General features: G+C 53.1%; 2 protein-coding genes across 2 annotated transcripts; one reads left to right on the forward strand and one right to left on the reverse strand.

Moving 5' to 3' along the window:
- Nucleotides 1-598: 598 nt before the first annotated feature.
- On the reverse strand, nucleotides 599-25747 carry LOC120906388 (serine/threonine-protein kinase Smg1-like). The gene is made up of 9 exons (XM_040318001.1): nucleotides 25692-25747; nucleotides 25215-25273; nucleotides 24658-25108; nucleotides 24418-24589; nucleotides 15063-21412; nucleotides 14584-14986; nucleotides 4522-6129; nucleotides 1772-3074; nucleotides 599-1687 (listed from the first exon to the last, which is right to left on the reverse strand). Exons 4-9 carry the CDS (start codon nucleotides 24505-24507, stop codon nucleotides 1479-1481), a joined length of 9963 nt encoding a protein of 3320 aa, XP_040173935.1. The 5' UTR covers nucleotides 24508-24589; nucleotides 24658-25108; nucleotides 25215-25273; nucleotides 25692-25747; the 3' UTR covers nucleotides 599-1478.
- On the forward strand, nucleotides 9757-12553 carry LOC120906391 (adenosine receptor A2b-like). Its single transcript, XM_040318015.1, has 3 exons — nucleotides 9757-10651; nucleotides 10747-11044; nucleotides 11515-12553. The coding sequence occupies exons 1-3, from the start codon at nucleotides 10227-10229 to the stop codon at nucleotides 12325-12327; spliced, it is 1536 nt and encodes a 511-aa protein (XP_040173949.1). The 5' UTR covers nucleotides 9757-10226; the 3' UTR covers nucleotides 12328-12553.
- Nucleotides 25748-26500: the final 753 nt, after the last annotated feature.

The following is a 26500-nucleotide window of genomic DNA, read 5'->3' on the forward strand; positions in this document are numbered from 1 at the left end:
CTCATGAATCCCTATCAGTCCTTTAACTGAAAGTAAACCCATAAAGGAACTGGAACTGAAACTGAAATCATACCGGTCCTGGAACCAATCATAAATCCATACTGATACACAAATAGCTCCCGATTTCATTTATATGCACAAACAGTATCTGGAAATGTTCCGGATTCGCAACGATACTTGGACCTGGTCCGGGTATGGAACCGATACAATTCGATACAGCGTAGGACTTGGTGCAAGAAGTGAACTTAATTTTTCATAACGCTACAAAGCTGCTTGGCACAATTCTTCTGACCGTTCAAAATATCCCCCCCCCCCCCATATGCCTGCAATCCTCCATAGCAACTTGATAAACACCGAACCATTTGAAACATTTCACCGAGCGGATCTAGTAGTCCGTTACATGATTCGAAACCTTGTAACAAAAAATTAATAAACGATTTAACTCACCGAGAGCTATTCGGCTTGATGACAACCCCGGCTCCTACCGGGACTCATTACCGGCGGAGGCTTCACGTCATGTGAACTTCACTGTGCTTATTTCCTTAAAAGAAAAAGAACTCGATTCGGTACTACAACAACAACAACAAAAATCAGCAAATTTTTAATCATCGCATTTTAATTCAATTTTATTTAACCGCATTTCTTCCCGCAACTGCACCCGGTAGGGGTACATGATGGTAAGAGGTACAACGCTTTAATTTACACTTTTTTTTGCTTTTTGCTTGAACCAATGCACCCCAAACGCAATAAGACATCTAAAAACTCTGAAAGCAATTAAACAAGCGCACAGCGAAATTACAATAACAACACAATAACGTTTGCTTTTGCTACACGGTCTATAAAAAAAAGTCTACAATAGAGATAGCAAAAAAAAGATACAAACTTACAAATTAAAAAAAAAAAAAGATGGTTCCCTTTACACACGAGTGGGGGAAAAAAATTAAAAACAAAAAAACTGGCCTACAAAAACTATCCTCCTTCTAAACACGCACACACACACACACTGTTCCTACATTTTTTTTGTTTTCTTTTCCTCCACTACTATACCTTCTTACTGTACACACACTGTAGCTATGGTTGTAAATTTACACGCTCACTGTAAAGCTTAAAACACTAAGAAATTGGAGAAAATGAAAAAAAAAAACTATTTAAAAAAACAAACACTCCATCCAATACAGCGAGTAATAGCAACATTTTCTGTCTCTCTCAATCTCTCTCTCTCTTTCTCTCTCTGTCTGTTTAAACTTAAATCGCATTTGCCCGAGGAGCTTCCTTAACCCCTACACCTTACACTCTATACACCTGATTCCTTCGACAGCGTTTGTATGTGTGTGTGTGTGTGTGTGTGCGTTGATTGTGTCTAAATATTTCAAGCACGTACACGCCCTCGCCCTTTGTTGACAACAAAAAAAAAAAAACAAAAAGCGAAAACGCAACCAGGCGCCTCCATCGGTTGCGCCATTTTTGTTTGCTGTTGTTTACACCCACGGCGTCCAGCCCTCGTACAGCACGGCCAGATTGTTCGGATCCATCGCCTCGTCGATCATCCAGCCGACCTGGTCGGAGACGCCGCACCGCCGCCCCGGGTCCGGGTCGCGCCCCTCCAGCTTCATGCGGATGCGCCGCCAGACCGAGACGGCGTACGCGTTGCGCTTCTGCTCCTTCTGCTCCTTTTGCTTCAGCTCCTCTGCAAAACGAAAGAGACAAAAATAAGTAAGTGTGTGCGTGTGTGTTTTGTTGGGGCAGGGTTTTTGCATTTTCCAACACGTACTGCGATCGACCGGTGGCAGCGGTGGTTCGTGCGGTGCCAGCACGGACGAGGAAGCATCACCGCCCGCATCCGTGCCGCTCACGTCCTCCTCCTCCTCCTCCTCCTCCTCCTCCTGCTCCTCCTCATCCTCGACTGCGTCGTCCTTTTCGTGCTCCGCTTCCTCCTCCACCACCGCCACCAGCTCGCCACAGTCGTCCGGTGGCTGGTCGAACTGGAACAGCTGCCCGAACACGTCGTGCAGCCCGGCGAGCAGTTCGTCCACCATTGCGCCCGCCGCCTCGGCAGCGGCCCCCCCATCGAGCGTCGGCAGCGCGTCGTGCAGCGCCTGCAGCAGCTCGAGAAAGCGCCGGTAGCGCTGGAGGTAGTCGCGCAGCGCGGCCGACCCGCCGATGCGCAGCTGGGTGCGCAGCAGCGCCCGGATGTCGCCGACGATGGCGTCGTGGGCGCGCACCAGCCCGAGCAGCCGGCTGGCGGCGGCGGGCAGGGCCGCCCGCACCGTGCGCTCGTCCTGCTCGAGGCGGGCGAGCTTGGTCAGCACCTGGTCGGTCAGCTCGTCGATCAGGGCGCGCACGTTGCTGATCCAGGTCGGGTCGATGACGCCCTCCGGGTCGAGCAGCTCGACCAGCGCCTCCTCGGTGGGCGACACGAACGAGGGCCCGCGCAGCGTGTACCCGGCGAGCGTCTTCTGCCACCGGTCGAGCTGGGCGGTTAGGTCGGTGGCGAGCCGGCCGTGCAGGGGCTGGTGGTAGCGCAGGACGGCTTCGCCGTGCTGGTGCGCGATCGCAAGCGACTGGCGCCAGCGGGCGCACCGCTCGGCCCCGTGCCCGGTGCGCTGCTCGAACGCGACCGGCAGCTCGAGCGGGCAGAGGGGTGGATGGGCCGCCGACGCCCAGGCGAGCCGGTTGCGCAGCGCTTCCGTGGTGCGATTGAGCTGCCGCAGGGCCGTGTCGAGTGGGGGCAGAAGGGCCGTGAGTGTCTGTACCGCTTCGGTAAGGTTGCGCAGCCAGTCGGGATCGTTTGCGGGCGGGGGCTGATGGTCCGGGGGGTCGTGGTGCTGCTGCTGAGCGCACAGTGGTAGTACTGCGAGTGGGGCACGCCCGGCCAGCCGCAGCCGAACGTACCGCTGGATGAAGCGCTTCACCGGGGCAGCACAGTCGGGCGGCTGCGGGCCGGCCGTCTGCCGGTGGTACGGTGGTACGTTGCGCAGCTCGTACATGCTTTGAAATTTGGCCACTTGTAGCAGGGTGGCAATCAGGGGGGCGAGCTGTTTCGTTGCCGCTTCCGGATGCTCGTAGTGCCACACCTACAATGTTAATTAAAAGGTAGTTAATGTTCTGTTTTTGTTTTGTTTTGTTTTTATACAGCGCCTACCACAACTATATGTACAGTCGATTTTCGCGATTTGCAGCAAATCCGTAAGAGATAGGTTAAAACAGTGAATGTATGAGTTGTGCAGAATACTTTGTTACATCTTCGAAAAAATAAATGGGGCCTTTCTAGAATATGTTATTTATATTTTTGAACGATTTTTAAATGCGTAAGTTAGCACAAAAAACCTGTTTTTCGAAGTGTCTTTATAATTACAGTCAGTGCTGCAAAATGTCATGATCATCACGAGATTTTTACCAACGAAGACAATGGACATATCCGTGGTAGCTTGATGCTCATTGCTGATACTCAATGAAAGTGCGTCATGACATGACGAATGCGACGTGCGAGTGCTTGAGTCAAACCCGATACTTTGACTGACAAGCTTAGCTTAATGCCGGGGCAAGCATACTCATGACTTTTTCCGGCTATGAACAGTGTCACCAACAGTCATGACTGAAACGAAGCTCAAATCAGATCACGTACACAGCTGCGATGATTAGAGGTGAGACTCAAACAGTTGGTGGATCAATCACAAGCTTGGTGAAATTTTGTTTAGCACCCAGCTCTTGGTCACTCATTTGGTCACGACATTTTCTGTTGGTGATAATCACGACCTTCTTGGAATATACTTGGCGTGGTGATCCCAAGCAACAAAATGAGCATTCCTTCTCGCTCTGTCTGTTTCGATTGTCTGTCGGGGCAAGCAGAGCGAGAAAACATGCTCATTTTGATTTCTTGGAACCACTCGCACGCACCGCATACCTCCCATGACTATGAGGTGATGATCACCTACATAAAATGTCATGAGCAAGACTGACCAAGAGTTCGTTGCACACAATGTCACCAAGCATGTGATGGTCGCACCAACAATTTGAGTCTCACCTCTGATCATCACAGTAGAGCTCGTGACCCTGAAATGATTTTGTTTCAGTCGGAATTTGTCATGACTATGACAGTGACATTTTGCAGAATTGATAAAAAGTCTTGACATAGTGACTGATCAAGCGATGGTCGTAAAAATGTCACGAAGCATGCATTGGTCACACAAATCGTTTTGAGTATCACCTCTGACTATCACAATTGAGTACGTAACGCTGACATGGATTTGGTTTGAGTCAGATTTTTTTATGACTTTGACAGTGGCATTTTGCAGCACTGGATATAGTACGACCATAAATTTGATTTTTTCTTAATTAAGTCATGTAAGAATGTTTTTAAAATTAAAAAAATATATATATACGACGATGTGAAATAGTATTCTGCACAACGCATACATTCACTGTTTTTACCTATCTCTTACGGATTTTCCGCAAATCGCCAAAAACAACTGTCCATATAGTTGTGGTAGGCGCTGTAGATACCCTTGCTCTTACACTTACACCGAGTAGTGCTGCCTGGTCGAGCAGCTCGGCGCTTCCACCGGTCGGCTCCACCGTTCCAGTCGTCCCGGGCCAGTCGGCGGTCGGCAGACCGTGCAGCAGCTCGTCGAACGGCAGCACGAGCGCCTCGGGCAGCTCGTCCACGATCAGCTCGGTCCAGCTGTTCGCCAGCATGCAGGCCATCCGGTGCGCCTCGCGCACTATGTTGTACCGCGTGCCGTCCCACTGCCCCTGCCGCAGACAGTGCTCGACGTTCAGCACCAGCTGCTCGAACTGCTCGTGCAGCTGCAGTACGCAAGGGTCGTCCTCCATCTCGGACGCGGTGGCAGTGCCTCCCCCGTACAGCGGCAGCAGCTTGTCGTGGAACGCTCGAAGCTGCCCGTACTCGGTCGCCGTTTGCTGCAGCCCGGCCGGGCTGCTACCGCACTCTTCCACCAGCCGGTCGAGCAGTCGGGTCAGGGCGGGTAGTTGCAGGGCGACGCCCCCATCGAGCAGAGCACGTTCCGCTTCGAGCAGGGTCCGATTGAGCTCGACAATGCGCTCGAACGACGGTCCGGGAGGTGGTGGTGGTGGATCGACCGATTGCTTCTCTCCCTTTTCTCGCTCCGTCTTTTCGAGCAGTTGCTGGTGCTCGCGCACAATCTGCTGGGCGGTTTCGAGTGCTGCCGGCGGGTCGGCGCCCTCGTCTGCCAACCGCCGATACCAGTCGGCGTACCGGTGCAGTGGGTGTGCCGCCGGTGGCACCTCCTCCTCCTCCTCCCCGCCACGGTACTGCTCGAGCAGCTGCAGGATGCGTTGCGCGATCGGTCCACCGCGCCGCTGCAGCTCGCTCAGCTCCATCCGGGCACGGGCGTACGCCTGGTAGTCCGCATCGTCCCGGGGCAGAAAGGCAACGAGCAGCTGCTCCGTCTCGTCTCCGTCCGGGGGCTCGAGCTGGGCGGCGGGCAGTTGGGCCAGCTCCTCGCGCAAGCCCTCCAGCTCGGGCGTACCGACCGCCCGGCGGACCCGCTCGTACTGGGCGAGCTGCTGCGCCAGCCGGTCCGCCTGCTGGGCCAGCTGGGTCCGCTGCGCCCCGTACACCTCCTGCAGCTGGGCGCGCATCTCGAGCCGCTGGGCCAGGCTCGCCAGCGGATGGCTGCCGAATGCGGTGTCCAGGTAGCCGACCTCACCGATCAGCTGCAGCATCTGGGAGTAGAGGCTGCGCAGCCGCTCCGACTCGGCCGTCTCGCGCCGCACCTCGCCCAGCTCGCGCACCAGCTTCTGCAGGCAGAGCAGGTGCTGCAGCAGCTCGTCCCGGTTCTGGTACCAGTCGGTGCGGCACTCGGCAAAGCGGACCGCGAGCGTGTCGCGCGTCACCTCCCGGTCGAGCTGCTTCTTCGCCTGGCTGATCGAGCGCGTCGTGGCCACGCTGCCCGGTGCGTGCGAGGCGGCCGCCGCCGTCGAGACGGTAATGTCGGTGGCCGTCATCGGCAGGCCGCTGCCGATCTCCTCGCCCACCGCCCAGTCCACCAGCGGATCGTACACGAACGCTTCCAGCAGGGTGAGCAGCGTCTCCCGTCCCTTCTTGAGCGATTTCAGCACGTGCTCGCACGCCAGCCGGAATGTACCCTGGAGAAACGAAAAGGATTTGGGATTTTAGCTTTGAAAGGTTGATTACAATGTTCCAAAAAAATTGAACAAACAATTTACTTCGATGCGAATGCTAAATAAGCGAACGGCAAGCAATTGTCCATAAATTACGTACCGCCATCGCAAAGTGTTAAATTTGCTTTAAGAATTAGAACCCATTATTGTTGATTGGGTTTGAAACACACTTTTTGCAAATGGAATCTTGTTTTTTACGTAGCTACTGTTACGTAATGTATTGACGACACCTACTATACTAACAATACTAACAATATGTGCAAATTACAGTCCTTGCCGATAAATGTTGGGTCTAATTCACCCATTTTTGTCTCTAAGGCGCCCATTTTTGACAGTGTGTCACCATTTTTGCCTCCAAAGCAGAAATTTTTCGACAGTGCGCAACAATTTTTATCTCTATGGCATCAATTTTTGGCTGTAAGTCAATTGCTTTGATTACAAAATTTAACCTAATATCTGAAACTGTGTATTCCAAAATTATTGACTTTAAGTTAAGTAGTTAATAATTGTTTGGAAAGAATTTAACATAATACAAATGCTTTCCCAATTTTGGAAGATTTAATGAACTGCAAAAGTTGACATGTAATATCAGGTGTAAACATAGAGTAACCATTTCCACGAATAGCACAGAAGAAAAAAAAGATGTATGTGAATAAAACATAACACCTATTTAAACCTGCATACGATTTCGAGCAGAAGATACTACTCGAAACCCTGGCAATGTTTAACGGAAAATGTGTATTTTTGTTGATCATTTTACAGCTTTTAATTCACTCTTGGCTGAATAGGATGTGGTGACGCCTTTTTTTAAAATCTGTCAAATGTCACAAACAAAGCATGAATGCATCAATTAAGGCAAACAGTACAGCAAGTATGCTCTTTTTTATCAGATTATAAGACAAATCGTTGTAGAATATCTATGTAGTGTCTTAAATAACCTTCGCGGCTAAAAAGGAGTCGAGGCGGGGCTCTGTTTGAAGTCTCTCAGGCGTAATCTAATATTGCAATCGAGTCGTCTCGACGTCTTCTTGAATTTTGTGTGTTCATTTGTATGGAAAAGTTCACTTTGGAGTTCATTTTCTCGGCTCGAATCAAATCGAGTTCAGAATAAAATATGCCAGACTGTAAAAAAAAGCAACCTAGCTTGATCCGGACAAGATTTGAACCTGGATCCGTACGATGCGATAAGGTCCTGCGTTGTACGGCTCTACCACGGGACCAGCCGAATTGCAAAGAGCAAAATTGCAATATAAAGCATTACCAAGTCATATCATGAAGCTTTTCTGGTCTACGGAAGCGTGTTAAATAAATTGTTTAGTTTCTTCTTATTGCTTTTCTGAGAATATCTTTCACAACCAGTCTAAATGTCTGGACATTTTCTCTGATTGAATACATTCTCCAAGTTTTTTTTTTATCCACCAAAGCAACATATCACGAACCACAGTGTCCTCCCCCGCGGTGTAGACACTTTTATTAAGCTCCCAACCCCACCCCGGAGGCAAATAGAAAGCTGAGGGAGAGAGAGAGAGAGACTAGAGGAAATAAAAATCCGCAAACGCCGTCAGTCCCCCTTTTTTGCGAGGATCTCCCTCCCTTCCCCAGTCACGTCAGCTGGCGAAAGTTTTATCTAGCCCACGCTGCCGCCCGAATCCTCAGTGGGGGAGCGCCGGTGTTGGGCGAAGTGACTTATCTTGCCCAGTTTGTTATCGCTAAATCTAGTACCTTAATTGTCTCTTTACCGACAAACGCACCATCCCCCCCCCCTCATACCCGCCACAGCACTCAATCGATTATTCATTAGAGCAACCACGGCGCATTTTACAGATCTGGGACATGGGGGGTACTAATACTACGGCACCAGGACAACAACAACAAAAACCAAACGATGACGTGCTGGGTGGTGATACGCACCTGAAACATTCGCACGGATCTTACCGACGACTCACAACCCCGCGAGGTCCCGATAAACGATGAGTTGTGCATTTGTTATCGTTTTTTTTTTTATTTAGCGAGCGAGCTATATATTACCAAAGACAGATTGACGAGGAGGCGGGGGCGGGTGGGAGTTGACGCAAAAAGAAAATGAATCAACTATGATTTTGGGTACGCATTCTAGGAGAGCGTGAGAAAAAAAGTTTGACAAATATCCCGCTTTTAAGCAAAAGACGCAATTAGATTGCATACTTTCGGGCGGTTATGCGTTCCCAAGGGAGAAGATGGTGTAATAACACACACACACACTGTGCAAGAGAGTGTGACAGAATAAATCGTATGGAGTCGCCAGAAGCATTGGAGGCAAGGTACATACGGGAAGGAAGAACAAACAGTAGAAACACGAGGCGGCACGAGTTTTCTCTTCGGTGGCCTTCGGTGGCAATGCTCTGCCATGCGTGGGCCCCCTCTCTGTCACAACAAACCCCCTCCCCTACCCCTTCTATCTATTCCTATTTCACCTTTCCTTTGCTTGCTTCTGGTGCCGGCCGTTGTGTATCTTACAATTAACCTGATGATCCCTCACGCTCGGTATGCGTTTTTTTGTTGTTGGTGTTGCTTCTCTTTTCAGCCCCTGTGTCCACACGCAGGTCCATACGGGGTGTCCGAGATCTACTCTTGAAGGCTTGCATATAGTGACCGCTGAAGAGATATTGTTTTTGTTTGTTCAACTACAGCAACAACTACCCAACAATACGTACACACAAATCGATACGACAGCGGGGGGGGGGAAAAAAAGCGTGCGGCTCCTACACACTCAAGTACTCCTGCGGGCGCTGCGAACGAAACGCACAAAGGCCGACGGTCATCATCTTTCTCAACGGAGAGTGGAGCGGAGAGCAGACGGAGAACACCTGCGAATAGTGACGAATTGAACCGGTTTTCGGCCGTGGTGCTTCAATTAGGCACTGCGCGGGAAACGGTGGCAGGCGCGGGTGCGGTGTTAGCAGTTCTGCAGTTTAGTCCGGAGTACACCGTCACGGTAAATCTGACAGTCATCCGACCCCCGACTGCTCTGCCGGATCTGTCTGCCGACAGCTCCTCATCATTAGAGTACGCTCCAAACTCTTTTTTGATGCGCTGTTTCGAGAATTTGATCGCTGCCAGAATCGAACGCTGTTTGATTCAAAGGGGTGCGAGTTTTTTTTTTGCTTGGGTCTCTCAACTTCATCTTCGGAGCCTTCTCCAGGGTACGCGAAGAACTCCTCACACATTCAGGATATCATCGCATTGAGTTTGAATTGTCTATAGGTCCTCTTCTTGGTTGAAAGCTGAAGGCGCCCAGTTTTGTCCCACACGAGCCTAAACACGAACACGCTGTTCGCCGCTCTCGTCCACCCATCAATGTACGGTACAGTACCTCAAATGGGGTGGAAGGGGCATCTGTCTGGGAGCGTTGGGCCGCGCTGCTCCACTGTTTACCGTACGACGTCACCATGCGCGCATATATCTCGCGTATACGCGGGGTCACCGTTTGGACAGTATGGAGAGCGGGATGGAGCGGTTTGGAGCGGCAGGGAAATTCGTCAGCGCACTACAGCGCCGCGTGTTGGGTCGGATTTGCAAAAGGAAGCGCGCACCAGTAGCAGGCTGTCGGTAACGTACGACGGTTGCACGGTTGCTCGCGAGCGCGCAGCTCTTGCCGTTCTGTGGCTAGGCGGGCGTTTCGAGCAGTGTTTGTTGAAGTGTTCCCGGAAGCCGCGATGAGTTGAGGAGGACTCCACCATATATCATCACAGAGGCCGCCTCCCCAAAAAAGTGTTCTTGGTGTGCTTGGTGTTTGTTCTTTTTTTTGTTCGGTGTTCAGGGGAAGCTAGTTTTGTGCGTTCAGAGTGTTTTTTGGAGAATTTTGGGGAATTGTGTGCAAGACATCGGCTACCACAAAACCACAACCACAAACAATGGAGTCTCCAGAAAGATAGTGGTTGGTTTTTTGTTGTTATTGGCTAAACTTCCTGGAGAAGTAGAGAATTTTGAAGTGTTGAGTGAGATTTTTGGTGAACCGCTTCAGCTACAATCACAAACAAACCCGCACAATCAAATACCGCCAAATTCGCACAGTCGCACAGATGGCGACGACCGCTGATGCAGCGTCGTCGAGCAGCAGCAGCAGCAGCAGCATCATCCCGTTCGTCGACCGGGTGAACGAAATCCACAAGGATCTGGTCATCTGGATCGCGATCGACGGCATCCTGATGGTGTGCATCTTTAGCGGCAACATCCTGACGATCATTGCCGTCTGGTACTACCGGCGGCTGCAGTGGCTCATCTCCAACCTGTTCGTGCTGTCGCTCGCCATCTCGGACATCTTCGTCGGGCTGACGCTGCCGTACCATCTCGCCTTCTACATGGGCGTCGATCTCGGGCGCCAGAAGCACCTCTGTCTGCTGCGCTTCTTCGTGCTGATCATTGCGTGCAGCGTGTCGATCTGGAATCTGATCGCGATCGCGGTGGATCGGTACATTGCGATCTGCTACCCGCTGCACTACACGCGGTAAGCCCGGTTGGAGTTGGGTTTATTGGGGGGGTTTTTTTCTTTTTGTTCGTGAAGTGGGGCATTCGCTCACAGTGCGCTCTTTTTCCCGGCAGGTTGATGACCAAGCGTACTGCACTGACGATCCTTGGGTTCGGCTGGTGTCTGGCGATCTCGATCGCCACCATCCCGCTGATCTGGAACAAGTGGGAGACGGCCCAGGAGTGTGAGTTCGACGAGCTGCTGCATCCGTGGTATGTGGCCGGCGTCATCACGCCCATCTTTTCCGTCGTCTGGCTGTGCCTGTTCGTCGTCTACTGGCGCATCTGGCGGGAGGCGTCCAAGCACGCGAAGCAGCTGCGCGCTCACGGCGGCGCGTCGGAGCGTTCCTCCAGCGACTGGAAGTCGGTGCAGGTGAGCTGGCAGAGCCATCCAACGCGTTTGGCAACGTTGGTGATTAGTGTGTGCTCTTCATGAGCAACATCTTTCGTTGAGATTCATTCAATGTATCTTCAGCGATGAGTCTTTACTCATCCAAATCTCCAAAGATTGTTGTTAAGTCGTGCGAGTAGACGACTGCACCGTCGCAGAAGATGGATGTGTTTTATGCGGTTCATGAATCTCTAGGCTCAATAGATTATACAGATTTATGAATTTCATGATGATCTTCAGAAATTCAAGAATAATCAGAGGAATTCATGGATTTTTTTTGGATACACGAATCTATGGAGACTCAGGAATCTGTATGGATTTAATAATTTTTGAAGGTTCAAGAATTGTAATCTTTTAGATTCAGATTCATTCATTTCAAAGATTCATTCCGATTCATGAATCTGAAACAGAGTTGCCCATCTCTAGTGATAATTGAACCCCCTTCTCCACAGGTGGTGCTACTCATCATGGGCTGCTTTACCTTCTGCTGGATACCGTACTTCGTGGTGGTGCTGACGCAAATCTTCGCGTTCGTCGAGGACAGCTCGCCGACCCTCTACAAGGCGGCGTTTTCGCTCGCGATGGCCAACTCCATGATGAATCCCATCATCTACGCCTGGAAGAATACGCACTTCCGGTACGCCTTCAAGCAGCTGCTGACCTGCCACAAACCGGTGGTCCCACCGGCGGCCGCCAACGGTGCTGCCCCTTCGTTCGAGCTGCCGGCGGCCAAATCGTGCCCGGACCACCACCTCACCACCGGCTGCTCGCACGATGCGGTCGGGCCGGCCGGCCCCGTCCCATCTACGCTCACCGCCCACAGCAGCTTGGCGAGCGTGTCGACCATCGCGCCGCCGGTACTGCCGCCGGTTGAGCCGGGACGCTACGAGTCGCTGGTGCTGCTGTCCCAGCAGCTCACCGACATTACGGCGAGTGCGACCATACGCGTATCGCTGAGCAGCGAGGAGCTGCCTGCAATGGCACAACTCTCCCCCGAGGCGCACACGGCCACCGTCGTACCGCCGGACACGCGGGCAGCTTCGCCCAAGCCCACGCACATCATTGCCGGTAACATCATCATCAACAACTTCAACCTGTACGATCAGGCGCGCATCGAGCGACTGCTGCGGTGCGAAATGACGGCGACGAGCGGTGGTGCGCCGAACGAAACGTCGGAACCGCCGGGCCACCATCAGCCACCGGGAGCGGAGGTGCCGCCGACCCAAGCCCCACAAGAGGTGGTGATGAATGTGACCAAGCTTTAGTGGTGGTTTTGGTTATGTTTTTGGCGGATCCTTTCGTCGGACAGTAAAGCTCTCGCAACAGGCTCGATGAGGTTTGAATTTCCAAACTAATGTAGTCTTTTTTTGGGGGGGAACGAATGTACTGAATTGTACAGCAAACACAATTTGCTGGCAGCACCTTTCCTAACAGTCCTATTTTGTTTAGCAGTATAAGTTTAGCAAATATAAGAATCGATTAAAAAAATCATCTCGCTGACGCATTTTGCTGTCGTTTTTTACACTGTGTAGATACTGGCATGGTTGCAAAGTAAAGGAATATCGGTACCTCTTCTTAAAACACTTAGGAAGTCTCGAGTTTCAAGATTCTTCAACACAACCGTTCGCTTGGACAGATGGTTTGTGACTGGCTGCTAGTAAGCTACCATGAACAGATCGTTCTAGAAGTGTCAATGGATGCTTCCATTTACACATCTTCAACACAAAGGCTCTACAACGGATCTTTGGGAACATATGCCACTACGAGGAGGATGGCCACTTCGGCAATTTGAAGAGCACGAAGTACTCAATAGGATTAGAAGTACTTAGCGCTACTAGTTCAAGTCTTAATCCCGGAGATCTTTCTGTGGTTTTCTAACGTCTGTCTTCAATTCTCTGTCTGTTGTTCTTCCTGTCCGGTATCCACTATATACCCTTAACAAAGGTCCCATTTGCTATACAAGATCCATGATTTGTCGGATTCAGTTTCTGAGTTCCATTAACTATCCCATTGTTGCTACAGACTCCAGCCTTGTGTTTCAATGAGGTCATACGATATCACATATGTAATCGCAGGAAGAATTTGAAGATCAGGAAGAACTCAATAAGATTGAAAGTATCTGTGTTGTATTGCTTTTGTATTGTACTTTGTAACATCTAATAGTTCATGTCATAATCCTGGAGAACTTTCTTGTAGTTGTGTTAACGCTAAATCAACTGTCTGTTATTCTTCCTGTTCTGTATCCACTATATACCCTTAACAAAGGTCCCATTTCTTTTCCAAGATCCGTAATTTGTCTACACTCAGTTTTGTCGGCCTCATTAACTATCCCATTTTTGCTACAGACTCCAGAGGCTTGTGTCTCAGTGAGGTCGTGCTACCATTTGCAGTCCTAATACGAGGCATTTGTTTCTCGACCTTGCTAAGGACGCAATATATTACGGTCTCGGTATCTATCAGCGGTATCTAACGTTGTCTGGTTGTGGTTTGGCCCTGGTACTGCTCACGACAGCTGAACAGGTCATAATATTCAGCTGCGACTTTGAGCTTGATTTTGGACTAGGAGCTCCGTTGGTGGTCACAGTTTAATCCCTTCACAGTTGTACGATTTCGACAACTTGTCACCCATGTTTGTTTCTGATTTCCAATTCCAGTGATACAAGAAATGTGTAAAAATAACTTTTTTTGTGGTAAAAATCTCTCAAATTTCAATTTCAGCAACATCAATTGAGCTGCTTTAAAAGAGGCAAAGGAGATAAGAAGGAGATGCATAGTCGAGCATAGTCTAAGCAACCAATGGCAGATCATTACCAGTCACCATAGATGTTGTTTAAATGTAGTTCAGGTGGCTAATGGTGTTGATCTGGCTATAAAAGTCTTCAAATCATATTAGGTTTAAAAATCGTATCAATCCACATGCAAGTTAGCAACTGATTTCCTGATACACCTCCACCCATTCTTAACACTCTGGGCGCTGGTATTTTGCAATAGCGTTCTGCAGAAAACACAGTACAAGACAAGAGAGAGGTGAGAGCGTTTCATTGGCTTACGATCGTCCACTCTCTTTCTGATCTTCAGAGACGATGCCGCTTCTGCAATATGCGCTCTCTCTTTCTTCCCGCTGCAATACGCTCTGCTGAGAGTTGTTGAGAGACCAATCACAGCGAAGGAAAGTGAAAAAATGGATCCACACAGCGCCCAGAGTGTTAAATCTCTACGGGCGTTATTCTCAACACTTAATTGGCATAGCCCCCATATACAGGATGTTTGCACACTGATGAGCGGCACTCACTGTTCTAGTATATTTCAACACTTGTATTTTTTTTGTTTTGAAACTTCAACCGTTAGGAAATTATTGGAGTTTGATGGTTTGGGACCTTAAAATGATAGCGCAACTGTTCGACTCAAAACGATAATTTGATATGTTTCCCATTTTAATAAAAAAAACACTTTAGATTTCCATAAAGTATCAAAGGAGTTCTCAGAATTACTGGGAACTGTTATCAGATCAAGACACTCACCTCGATGCCGGTCATGCCGAGCGCCTCCTCCAGGTTGGGCGTCATGCGGAACGGCACCTTTTCCGGCACGCGCAGCGTTTTGCCCTTTTCGAAGCAGACGTTGTAGTCGATGTGCACGATCTCGCCGGTCGCCAGCTTGACCAGCACGTTGTCCAGGTGCCGGTCGCCCAGCCCAATGATGTACCCGATCACGCTCATCACCGCGAGCGACAGCGAGTAGCTGCGGATGACCTGCCGCCAGCTGGACGCGGTCGCACTGTGGCACCACAGCTCCTTCGCCAGCAGGTCGCGGGGCGTTTCCTGCTGCAGCTCGGCCAGCACCTGCTTCAGCACCGGCAGCGGCCACTCGCGCCGGCTCGCGTTCGCCTTCAGCCCGTGGCTCTGCAGCAGGGGCGTCAGTTTGCTAAAACACAACACAAACATTTGTTGGAAAAATTAGTCTGTTTTGGATAGTTCCAATCTCCGCCGGAGCCACTTACTTGTAGAACAGCTCCGATGGGCGCAGCGTCGCACTGCTCCCGGCACCCTTGCCCTCCTTCTTCTGCAGCGCTTCGCGCTGCTGCCACTTCTTGTAGAGCGAAAAGATGGGCACGGTATGGTCGACCCAGGTAATCAGGCCGGACCGCGGGCCGAGCGGTATGACCGAGTAGTGCTCCGCCCGGTAGTGCGTCACGTTGCCATTGCAGTCGATCGATTTCGTCATCATCAGGTTCGCGATCGACAGGAACTGCATGATGCGCTCGTCCAGGTGCAGATCCTCCAGCCCCTTGGACAGGTAGCCGAACCGGCGCCCATCGTTCCCGCAGAAGGTGAGCTTTTTCGGGCGCGTCTTGGTCGGCAGTATCTGGATGTTGTTGTCGACGGTGCGGATCAGGATCGGCTGCCGGCTGCCGGCGAGCGTCGTGTCGATGCCGGGCATCGCGATCGCCGTGTTGGACAGGCGCAGCAGGTTCGGGCTGACGTCGGCCAGCCGCAGGAAGAAGGAGAAGCGCTTCTGGCTGCGCTGCTGCAGCTGGGCGTAGAGCGTGCGAAACCGGTTCCAGCCCTCGATCGGCCGGCTAAAGTCGGCCGGCTCGCGCAGCTTGGCGAGCATGTTGCGGATGTACCGGTGGTAGCGCTCCTGGAAGTGGCGCTCGTGATTGGTTTCGGCCGGGCGCGACGTTATGCCGTACAGCTGCTCCAGCACGAACAGGAGCGGCCGGAGCAGCAGGCGATGCTTTTCGGCGAGCAGGGCGCGCCGCTGGTCGGTCAGTTGGCCCGATGCGTAGAGGCGCCGGTACTCGGCCTCGAACGTCGGTATCCGCTTGGTGTAGTCGGCGTAGATCTGCTGCAGCGACACCACCCACAGCTCCTCCCACAGCAGCGAGATGCGGCGCAGCTCGTGCACGAGCGTCTGCACCTGCTTGACCGTGTCGGGGATTTCGCGCGACAGTATGTCGAGCAGCGCGTTGAAGCAAAAGCTCAGCCCGGCACCACCGTCCTGCGCCGACTGCGCGCTCTCGCCCTCTCCTTCCAGCCGGTTGGAAACTTCCTCCACGCCATCACGCAGCACGTCCACCACGGCGAGCTGGCTCGGCTCCTCCTGCACCGAGCCGACCACCGCCGGGAAGATGATGAGGTGCGGGGCATCCTTCGCCACCCGGCACAGCAGCTCGGAGACGCGCCGCCGCACGTACGGCTCGTGGTGCGCCAGGCGGGAGAAGAGCTGCGGCGTGATGACGCGCCACGGTTCGCTCGGCGTCGTCGCCAGACCCTCCTCGAGCACCTCCTTCAGCCCGAGCGCGTGCTTCACGATCAGGCGCAGCAGCCGCAGCGTGACGGTGACCGACCGGGCCCGCTCGCTGTCCACGCCCTCCTCCTCCACCGCCTCGTTCCGGCCGGACGAGAGCTGCAGAAAGCGGAAGTAGGCTTCGGCCGCCGCCTCGTAGTGCCCGTACACCGCCCGATGGTTGCTGCGCCAGATGTCGATGATCGCGTGCAGCCGGTCGGGCGGCACGTTCCGCTCCAGCCCCGGCATCGCCCGGTGCAGCGCGTCCAGCAGCCCGATCGACCCGATCGTAGCCGAGCTGTCCAGCTCCAGCTCGTCGGGTTCGTCGCCTTCACCTCCATCCGGCCCGGCCATCATTCGGGCCGGCTCGTGCTCGTTCAGTATCTCCACGATGCGCTCACAGTCGGCAAGCGAAACGGCCGGCCCGGCCACTATGCCCGCCACCTGGTCCACGCTGATACGCACAGGCGAACTCGAAGGCGAACCGTCCGCCGCGCTGTGCTCCACCAGCCGCTTGCCCCATCGGTACAGCCACGAGCCGAGGGCGAACCAAGCTTTCGCGAGCGACGGACACCGGTCCACCGCGCCCTGCAGCAGCGTCCCGATCAGCCGGTCCGACGCCCGGAACATGTGGGCGTGGTCGGCGGCGAGCGGTTTCGCCCCGACCGCCGGCAGCAGCTGCCCGAGCCGCCGCACGCTCGCCAGCTCGTTCGCCGTCGGTTCGCCCGCCTCGCCCGCCATCCAGTCGCTGATGGTGAGCAGGAAGCGGCCAACGCGCTCGGCCAGCCGCGGCTCCGTGCCGCGCCGCTCCCGCAGCACCCCATCGATGGCGGCCGTCGCGCAGGCGGCAAAGTTGATCGCCTCCAGCCGCTTGCCCGGCTGGCAGTGCAGCCACTTGCAGTGCTCGTACACCGCCCGGGACAGGTTTTCGTCCCACACGGCCGCCCCAGCGCTGCGGGCGGTCAGCGCGGCCGCCACCTGCTCGAGCGTGAGCCGCTGCTGCTTGGGTGGTTCGTCGCCTGCGGCCCCAAGTCGCCCGATCAGGTTCGATTTGTGGTAGTACTTCTCGAGCTCCCGGCGGCACAGGGCGTAGTTTTTCTCCTTGCGCCCGATCGACACCATATCGAGGCGCAGGTCGATGTTTTGCTGCTGTTCGCCCGCATCGGCATCGGCGAGCAGGAACTCGGACCACGCGAGCAGCCGCATCAGCGTCAGCGTGCCGTAAAACTTCTCCACATTGAGCGAGCCGAGTCCGCCGCCACCGTCCGCAGTGGCGGATGCGGTGGCACCGGCCGCCTCACCGGCGGCCGCCGTTGCGTCCGGCGCCCGGATGCGCTGCGCGATCTTGTACAGGATGTGGTTGGTGATGGTCAGCTGGAACAGGTACTCGCGGCATCGGGTCAGCAGGCACTCCTGCAGGTAGCACTGGATCAGCTCGGTGCTCGCGTCGATCATGCGCTGCCGCTGCTCGATCTGCTCCTGCAGTATAATCCCCGACAGGCTGTTCTCGACCGCGCAGATCGCCTTGTGGCAGGAGAAGTCGTTCGGGATGTTGGTGCCGACGTCCACCAGCTCCCACTGGCTGATGTCGATCACGCTCACGTCGTGCGTCTCCTCGTACCGTATGATCGACCGGATCTGGGCGGCCGTCACCGTTATCAGCGGGATGGTGGCCCGCGGCGTCCCGCTGCTTTCCTCCGCCAGCAGAAACTCGTACAGCTGCCGATAGTCCCCGGTAAACAGCAGCGACAGGATCGTCTGGTCCACGATGAAATCGCGTATGTGCCGGTCCATCCCCGCGCTGCCCGGGTCGGCCAGTATGCTTCGGAACCCGCTCGCCGCCGTCTCCCGATGCCCGGACGCTTCCTCCGCCGCCATCCGGATCCACGAGTACTTGCGCCCGGTCAGCCGCTTGCTCCACACGTACACGCCGTACAGTGCGTCCGACTCCCAGTTGCGCACCAGCGCCCACACCAGCGACATCAGCATGTGCTCGAAGATCGGGTCGCCCGTCTTGCCGGCTGCCACCAGCTCGCGCAGCACCGCCTCCGAGTACCGTATCACCATCTCCGGCTCCATGCAGTGCAGCGCGACCAGATCCACCGCCGTGCGGATGCGCGTAAACCACTCCGCGCACGTCGACTGGTTCACGCGGAAGAAGGTGCGGGCGGGCTTCTCGGGCGCCGGCAGCGCGTACGCCGTGCCCTCCGCCGCGTTGTAGATCGACTTTTCCAGCGCCTCGAGAAAGCCGAGCAGGATGCGGGCGTGCCGCTGGTTCGCGATCGAGGTGCGTATGTCGCGCACCGGGAACCGGTCGGTCAGCGCCAGTATACGGGCGCACTGCTTCACGATCGACTCGATGCGCAGGAACGTGCTCTGCGGTTTGCCGAACGGCGTGCGCAGCTTCTGGTTGACGCAGAGCTGGGCCGCCTCCCACTGGGCCCACGGGATGAGGCAGCGCAGATCGCGCAGTGCCATCTCGCCGTACTGGGACGGCTGGTTGAACGAGCGGGTCAGCAGCTCGTGCAGGTAGCCCCCCGCGTACTCCGATCCATCCCGGCTGAACGCGATCCGGTTGAACAGTGTGCGCAGATCGGCCATGCGCAGCGTGGCGGAATGCTGCAGCGCATAGCCGCCCTGATGATAAAGCCCGTTCTTCAGCTCCCCGATCTGCTCCCAGCGGCGCCGGTTCACCCCGGTAAACTCGTTCACCTGGCGCAGCGAGTGGCGCAGCGGCAGCTTCGAAAAGATGACCGTGTAGCGCGTCCGCAAGCTGCCGTACACCGAGCAGAGATGGACGCAGCACGCCTCCGCAATCGCCTGGTACGCCGACGGGTGCAGGCTCGCGAACCGGCACGCCGCATCGAGACAGTCCGCACAGCGCAACCCGATCGTTTCACTTTCGCTGCCCCGCTCGACCGCCACCGTCCCGACGTGCACCAGCAGCTGGTTGAAGTCGTCACAGTCGTGCAGCACATCATGGTACCGCGTCGTCTGCGTCACGATCGCAACGCACCAGTCGAGCAGCAGCGGTAGCAGCTCCGTGCCGCGCACCGCACCATACAGCCGGCCGCCCGACTGTTGCCGCGTGCCCCACTGCCGCAGTATCGTGCCGAGAAAGCGCAGCACCAGCCCGAAATGGTCCGCGGTGGGGCTTTCCGGCGGGGCGTCCGTGTCGCTCGTGTCACGCCGGAACCGCTCCACCACGGTGCGGCCCGCCGGCCGCAGCAGCCCGCTGGACGAGATGAAGTGATTGTTCGCGCTGCAGTGGTGGAACGCCGTCAGCAGCACGGCGTAGTGGAGCGGGGCGTGCGTGCGCCGATCCCACAGCCGGCCGTCGGCCGGTGCGAGCCGCTCGAGCAGCACGTGCAGCACCGGATCCTCCCGGAGCGTCCAGGTGATGAAGATGGAGCTGCGTGCCATGGCGAGTGGGGAAAGGAGCAGCAGATTGAACTGGATGCGGTACTGGAGGCGCACGAGCGTCCCGGGGGACGGTGTGCGGTTGCCGACCGCCCGCAGCCTCCCGAGCGCATCGTCGATGTCGGCCAGGATGGAGCGGTACGCGCCCTGCAGCACCTCCGCGTGCTTGAGCGTCAGCATGCGGTGGTAGAGCAGCAGCAGGGCCCGCTTCACGGCCGCACTCTGCCGGTAGCGAAACGCGTAGAACGGTCCACTCTCCGCGAAGATGAGCGGCCGCAGGGCGAGAGCGCGTGCGTGCTGCCTTTCCGTGTTGCCGCCAGCGTCGGCGTATCGTAGCAGTAGATGCAGCACAGCCCCAATTTGCTCGTCGCTGTAGCCGCTTCCATGCTGCACCAACCGACCGACAATCTCCAGCAGTTCGTCCTCTCCAAGCGGCGTTAGGGTGGACGCGGGCAGCATTAGCTTCAGCATGATGAACTCACAAATGGCGGCCACTGCCAGCCCCGTCGGGGGTGCCTCGAGCAGCCGCACCACGATCGCCACGATCGTGCAGCAGCAGCAGTCGAACCGGGCCAGCTCGTCCGGCTGCAGCAGGAACGTTCCATCGCCGGCCGCATCCTGCAGGCACTTGAACACGCTGTTGAACGCGGTCAGCAGCGCACCGAACAGCCGGTTCGCGTCGTCCGCCTGCGCCCGATCGGCGTACTCCACGTCGCCGCAGTGCCCGTCAATATCCTCGCTGAACTGCTCCAGCAGGTTAAACGTGACGTCACGCTGCTCGCACCAAAACGGACGAAAGGCGAGCAGCACGCGCGCACAGTGCAGCTTTACCGCGGTCGGCTGCGTGCTCTCCAGCTGCCAACCAACCACAATGTCCACGATGTCGCTGAAATGGGGCGCGAACGCGTGCCCGTACCCGTCCGCCAGCCGCACCATCACGTCCGTCACGAGCAGAAACACGTCCAGCACGTCCGTCTGCTCGAGTATCTGCTGCAGGTAGCCGACCAGCCACTCGGCGACCGGTTCCAGCCCCCGCTCCGTCCGGTCCAGCACCACCAGCTGGCGGAGCGCGACCAGCGCCGGCCGCCGGATGCGCTTCGACTGGTTCAGGTAGCGGTCGGTCCAGCCGCGCAGCACCGTGCCACAGTCGGGCCCGGCGCCCCCGACCAGCACGTGCAGCAGCATGCCGAACAGCTGGGCCACCCGGTCCTGGCACTCGCGCAGCCCGCCCTCCAGTATCTGCGCGACCGTGTGCGCCAGCAGGTCGAACGATTTGCGCACGTAGGACGCGTTGGACGGGTCGAGTATGACTAGCTCCAGCCGGTCGCACAGCTCCGCAAACAGGGGGCCGCCGCTCGTTTCGCCCACCAGCCGGCGCAGCAGCTTCGAGATGCGCATGTCCGCCGGCACGTTCGCTGCTAGCTCGTGCGGCACCGCACCGCCACCGTCCGGGCCGGCCGGCCCATCCGATGCCAGCCGGCGCACCCGCCGCTGTGAGGCCGCCTGGGTGCGGGCGGTCTGGTAGCGCTTGCCGCCGCCGCTTCCACCGCCACCGGCCGACATTTCCTGCTCCTGGCGGTCGCCGGACGACGCGCGGACCAGCCTCGAGCCACCGCCGCCAGAAGGGATCGTTTTGGGTTGCTGTTGCGGCGCGGGAAAAAGAAAACAACAGGGATTAGCTTGGTACGGTATCCGTCCTTAGAAGTGAAAGGGACAAATGAAGATTTCGTCGGAATCGATTCCGACTAGCTCCGAAGATTGCTGGAATCGATTCCGAATAGTAGGTCCGGAATCAGTTTCTGGAATCGTTTCCGGAATCGGCTCTAGAATCGAAACCGTAATCGATTCCGGAATAGCAATCAGTTTCGGATTCGCAATTGGCTTCCAGATCGGAATCGCAATCAGCTCCGGAATCGGAATCGGCACAGCACCAGAATCGAAATGGGCTCTGAAATCGGAATCAGTTCCGAAATCGGAATCAGTTCCGAAATCGAAATCGGTTCGGGAAAAGAAATCATTCGGAATTGGCTCCGAGATCGGAATCGAAATCGCAATCAGCTCCGGAATCGGAATCGGTTCCGAAATCGGAATCGGTTCCGAAATCGGAATCGGTTCCGGAATAGGAATCGGTTCTGAAATTGGAATTGGATCCGGAATCGGAATCAGTTCCAGAATCGAAATCAGCTCGGAATCAGCTTTGGAATAGGAATCACTTGCGGCATCTCCATAAGAATCCAAATTTACTAGTAAACCAGCGATGTCAAGCTGATTATCGGAACCGGGCAATGACCGCGTACAAACGACGCCCACGGGTCTTCATGCAGGTCCCATGACGCCCATGCCCGAATGCAGAGCCGATTACATACGATTATATCTTCACCATTCACGGAAGAGGGATAGGCTTATACCAGGAACGTACTTTAAAGGTATGCATGATTCACTCATCAGGATCTAAAGGCAAGGACATGGCAAGAGAGACACAGAAAAGATTCCTCACGACTACACATGTCCTCTAGATGCGTTGCCTATGCGTCTCGCTCGGTATCACAGCAGTACAGCTGCTGCTACCTGTTACGCACGCATGTTTAACGAACACAACTATTCGGTTCGGCTCGGTAAACGTCGGGTGGACGCCGGAACGCAAAGGAGCAGACTTTTTCATTATTGTGTATGACTTCGACGGTTTTGGACCTCACATGCGGACGCTCGCATTTGACTCCACGGGCCAAAATGCTACTGAAAATAGTATCACGGGCCCAAGCCTTGTTTTTAAATGAAATTATGTGATACAAAAATCGGATCGTTAGCAGTTCCTATTTCATTATGGGATAACAGTTACGTTGCTATATGCAAAATAGGCCAAAATAATGCCAAAAACTGATCATGAATAACTACGTTGAATTAATCCAATATAGAATAGTAGAATTTATGTTGATATAAGTATAATTTTGATTATTAATATTTTTGAACTGGTATTAATTGTGACCAGCATTTACGTACGTTAGAAACAGTGAATTCTTTCTTTTGATGCTGTCCAAGTCTAGTTCAGAGTTGTACAAAACTTCATTTGACAGCAGGGGAGTGCAAGATGTCATATAAGACCTTAAGTCATATAAACAACCGTTACTACCTTCCTGATAATCTCCATCGAAATCCTCATTCTTATTATGGCGACCAAAAAGATAGGCATACGCCCACCTGTAGTTTATCTTAACACATTTGTCTTGGTAGGCTGCTTCATGGAGAGCTTGAGATTGTTTGTGCGTCCTATCAAAAGTAACACGTGTTTGTGCTGACATCTGATTTCAGTTGACTTCTAAAACGGTTTGCAGAAGTATAATGTTCTAAGATGCAACCATACCTAAATAGGGGTTCCGACCAAGGACTGAGTATGAACGAGGTCCTCATACCAAGTAATAGCCAAAATCGGTTTGGCCATCTTGGATGCTTTTTGACAGCAGAAAGCCCTGGAAAACTCATCAAACCCTAAAAACCATTATTATTACAAGTGGCATCAATACATTTGGTGAAATATTCAAAAACCAATTGACAATTTTCTTCTGATGATCAGACCGATTTATCATTTTTATCACAAATAAAATTTGAATCGAAAGGGCTCTTAGATTTCCAACTGCTCGTAAAAAAACTTTTGGCTACTTGTCAATTCGTTCTACACTTGACCTCGTTCCTACACAGTCCTAGGGTTCCGACCTTTTGCGAAAACAATATGCCAAAAAATGTAGGAGCTTCCTTTTTTAATTCCTGTTGGTAGATCAACGTAGTTATTCATGATTTTGTTATTTTTTCATGCCTTTCTTTTAATAAATTTGTGTTTTGGTTCGATTGATTGCTTAACAATAAAATAATAAAAATGTTCCCAAACAGAGGTATAAGAAACTTCCAGACATTCGCGGTTTTGTAAGAATTTGAAGCAGACACGTAAATAGTTTCTACAAAAAAAAGTTAATCAAATAATTGTTACTAAAAAAAAAGATCCATGGAAAAGGATATAACAGAGTTTTTTTTATCATTTTACAATTTCACTAATATTGTTCAGTATAAAAAGCTGATTTGCTAATCTGTTTAGTGCATACATGCATTGAGAGAAGGTGCGATAAAACACCGACAAAGTTTTTATGACGTAGCATGGTCTAACAATCATTAGAGAAATCTGCAAAGTTGAAAATCTTCTAATATTGCAGGTGTTTGGATTTGGCTGACATGTACTGTAGAAGCAGAAATGCTTCTACGAATAAATTTAAACTCAAGCGTTCGCGGGCCCCCAGTTTGACATCTCTGGTTTAAACAATCCATTATCATGGATTGATTGATTTCGCATTGATTTCGCTTCTGAAACTTCTTATTTGAATTCAAGAACTGATTCTTATTCCAGAGCAAATTCCTGTTCTGGAATCAACTCTGATTTCGCTACCGGAGCAAATTGCGATTCCGGGGTCGATTCTGATTTCAGAGCTTATTCTGATTCCGGAATTGGCTCCGGAGTTCACTGTGGAATAGGCTCCTGAATCGACTCCGAAATCGGAATCGGAATCAATTGCAGCATCGAAATTGGCTCCAGAATTGATTCCAAACACGGAACCGGAACCGGGTAGGATCGATTCCGAGCTCGCACCATTAGTCCTTACCCGTTGCTGGTCGGTTGCTGGCTTCTTCTTGGTGCGCCGCTTCGTCGCGCACTGCTGCTGTGACGGTTTTGTGTCTCCTTTCCCTCCCATGGTCTGCCCTGCGTCATGTCTGCCCGGCGCGGATAGCGGAACGTGCTCCTTAGTCAGTGGACATGGGGGCTCGTCGCGGGTCCTGTGGAGGAGAAGTATAGATGTGTAAGAACGGATTCCGGCACGGCACCGAACTTCCTGCCCACTTACCCGGATGCTACGTCCGGCGCTCTGGTCTGTTATGGTGCCTTCCTTTAAGCTGCTTTCTTTGCCCTCTCCGGCCGGTTGTTTCCGTACTGCTTCCAGCAGGTGGCCCGGATTGCTGGCCGCCCAATGGCAGCCCTGCTCGCTCCGTATGGCGATAGTCTCGGGCGTTCGTGGCTGTGTATGTGTGTAGCTGTATCCTTGTGGGTGAATGGGAGAAGTAGATGCCACGCCGTGGCGTTTTCCGGGAGTCGGGAATGGGGGGAGGAGGGAGGTGCGCCACAGATGTCGCTATTTTCTCCCGGCTGCCTGCTCGCGTTTCTTCCTCGGTGCGCGGGTACGGTTCCGGTGCGATTCCATCCGGCAATCAAAATAAAATGTGATAAACGGTGAACCCGTCGTTTTGACGTTTCGCCAGCCGCTCGGTCGCTCTCGCCTGTCCTGCCAAAAAAAACCCCTACAACAAAAACCCACATGGTGGGTTGGGAAAGTTAGCAACACTTTCAATCAAAAACAAAACACATCCACACAGAAAACTTTTCACGATCGGGAAGGGCGCTCACCAGCTTATTGGCGCGTGCTTTCCAAAATCCAAATCGCCTGATTCGTAGCAACAAATTGCCTGTAGAAAAACAATTGATCAACCGTGTGCAAACACAAACACGCACACATGCACACTCTGCGCACGGTCAAAAAACGTAAACATTAGCTGTCAGTTGCGGTAGAGTCACTTCACATGCGGTTTGCCGTGTCGTGCCGCGCGCGCCCTGCTCGCTGTCACACGGGAAAAGGTAAACAACACGCATTGTGACAGCGGATGGATTGCGAACGGTATCGGTGAGTATGAGATGGGACTATGACGGAATGGGACGAGAAAGAGTTTTCCACTTTGTTACATGGAAATTGAAATAAATGGTCGCGAATACTAATACCCAGCAATTGCATGGAAAAAAGGGTGCGAAAGAGCGGTGGAAGTGACGCTTTTTCCCATCGACACATTGGCAGCTGGATGTTGGACGTGGTTTGACAGCGCGACCTACCTCAAGCGCGGTCAAACAACACCGATAGCCGTTGGAATTGAGGTTGTGTGTACTCGTTCCCTGGTGACTTCGAATCTTGCGGAATGATGGAATGTCCTGGAAGGTACGTGCAATCTAAACCTCTGGTCTGGTGTTGGTTACGATGATTCTAACGATTTTGAAGATTATCTGGCTTATTGGTTGTATCTAATTTCTACTGCAGTCCATTTGCGTTGAAACCTGATTTTTGTCTTTAAAAAAAACAGCAGTTAGAATTTTGATAAAATTAGTCAAAAACCATTTATTACAAAAATCTTTTAGACCGAGATCAGGCAGACTGAAAAAAACAACCGCAACGAAAAATTGGGCTGATGAAATATAACGCCTCGTAACGTTTATTTTTTCAGTTGTCCAAAGTTGTTCTACAGCGCGAAACAACAATTTAATATAGATGTTAGCGAATTTTTCCATGCTTTCACGTCAGATTTGTGTTCAGAAACCGCAGTTTTTTGTTGTTGACACTTACAAGCGTTATTTTATTTTTTTCGCATTAAAGTTTAATTTTCAAACAATCGTACTTGCCGGTCAAGTTATAGCGATACATAACATCAAAGTTATTAAAGCTCTACTGGCTGCATAATGATAGATAGAGCGCTAAAGGCTTTTTTGCTATTTTGAAAATGCTCCACTTGTTTACCATCTGCTTAAAATCAGGTCTCTCGGGTCTCAGATCTTGTATGATTCCCTTTAGGTAACGGTAATCGCTCCTGCGGGCGTGCAAAAAAAATTATTGAGAATTAGAGTGGTGTAGACTATTGATGGGTAAAGTT

This window comes from Anopheles arabiensis, chromosome X (genome assembly GCF_016920715.1).
Source record: "Anopheles arabiensis isolate DONGOLA chromosome X, AaraD3, whole genome shotgun sequence".
Lineage (NCBI taxonomy): Eukaryota > Metazoa > Arthropoda > Insecta > Diptera > Culicidae > Anopheles > Anopheles arabiensis.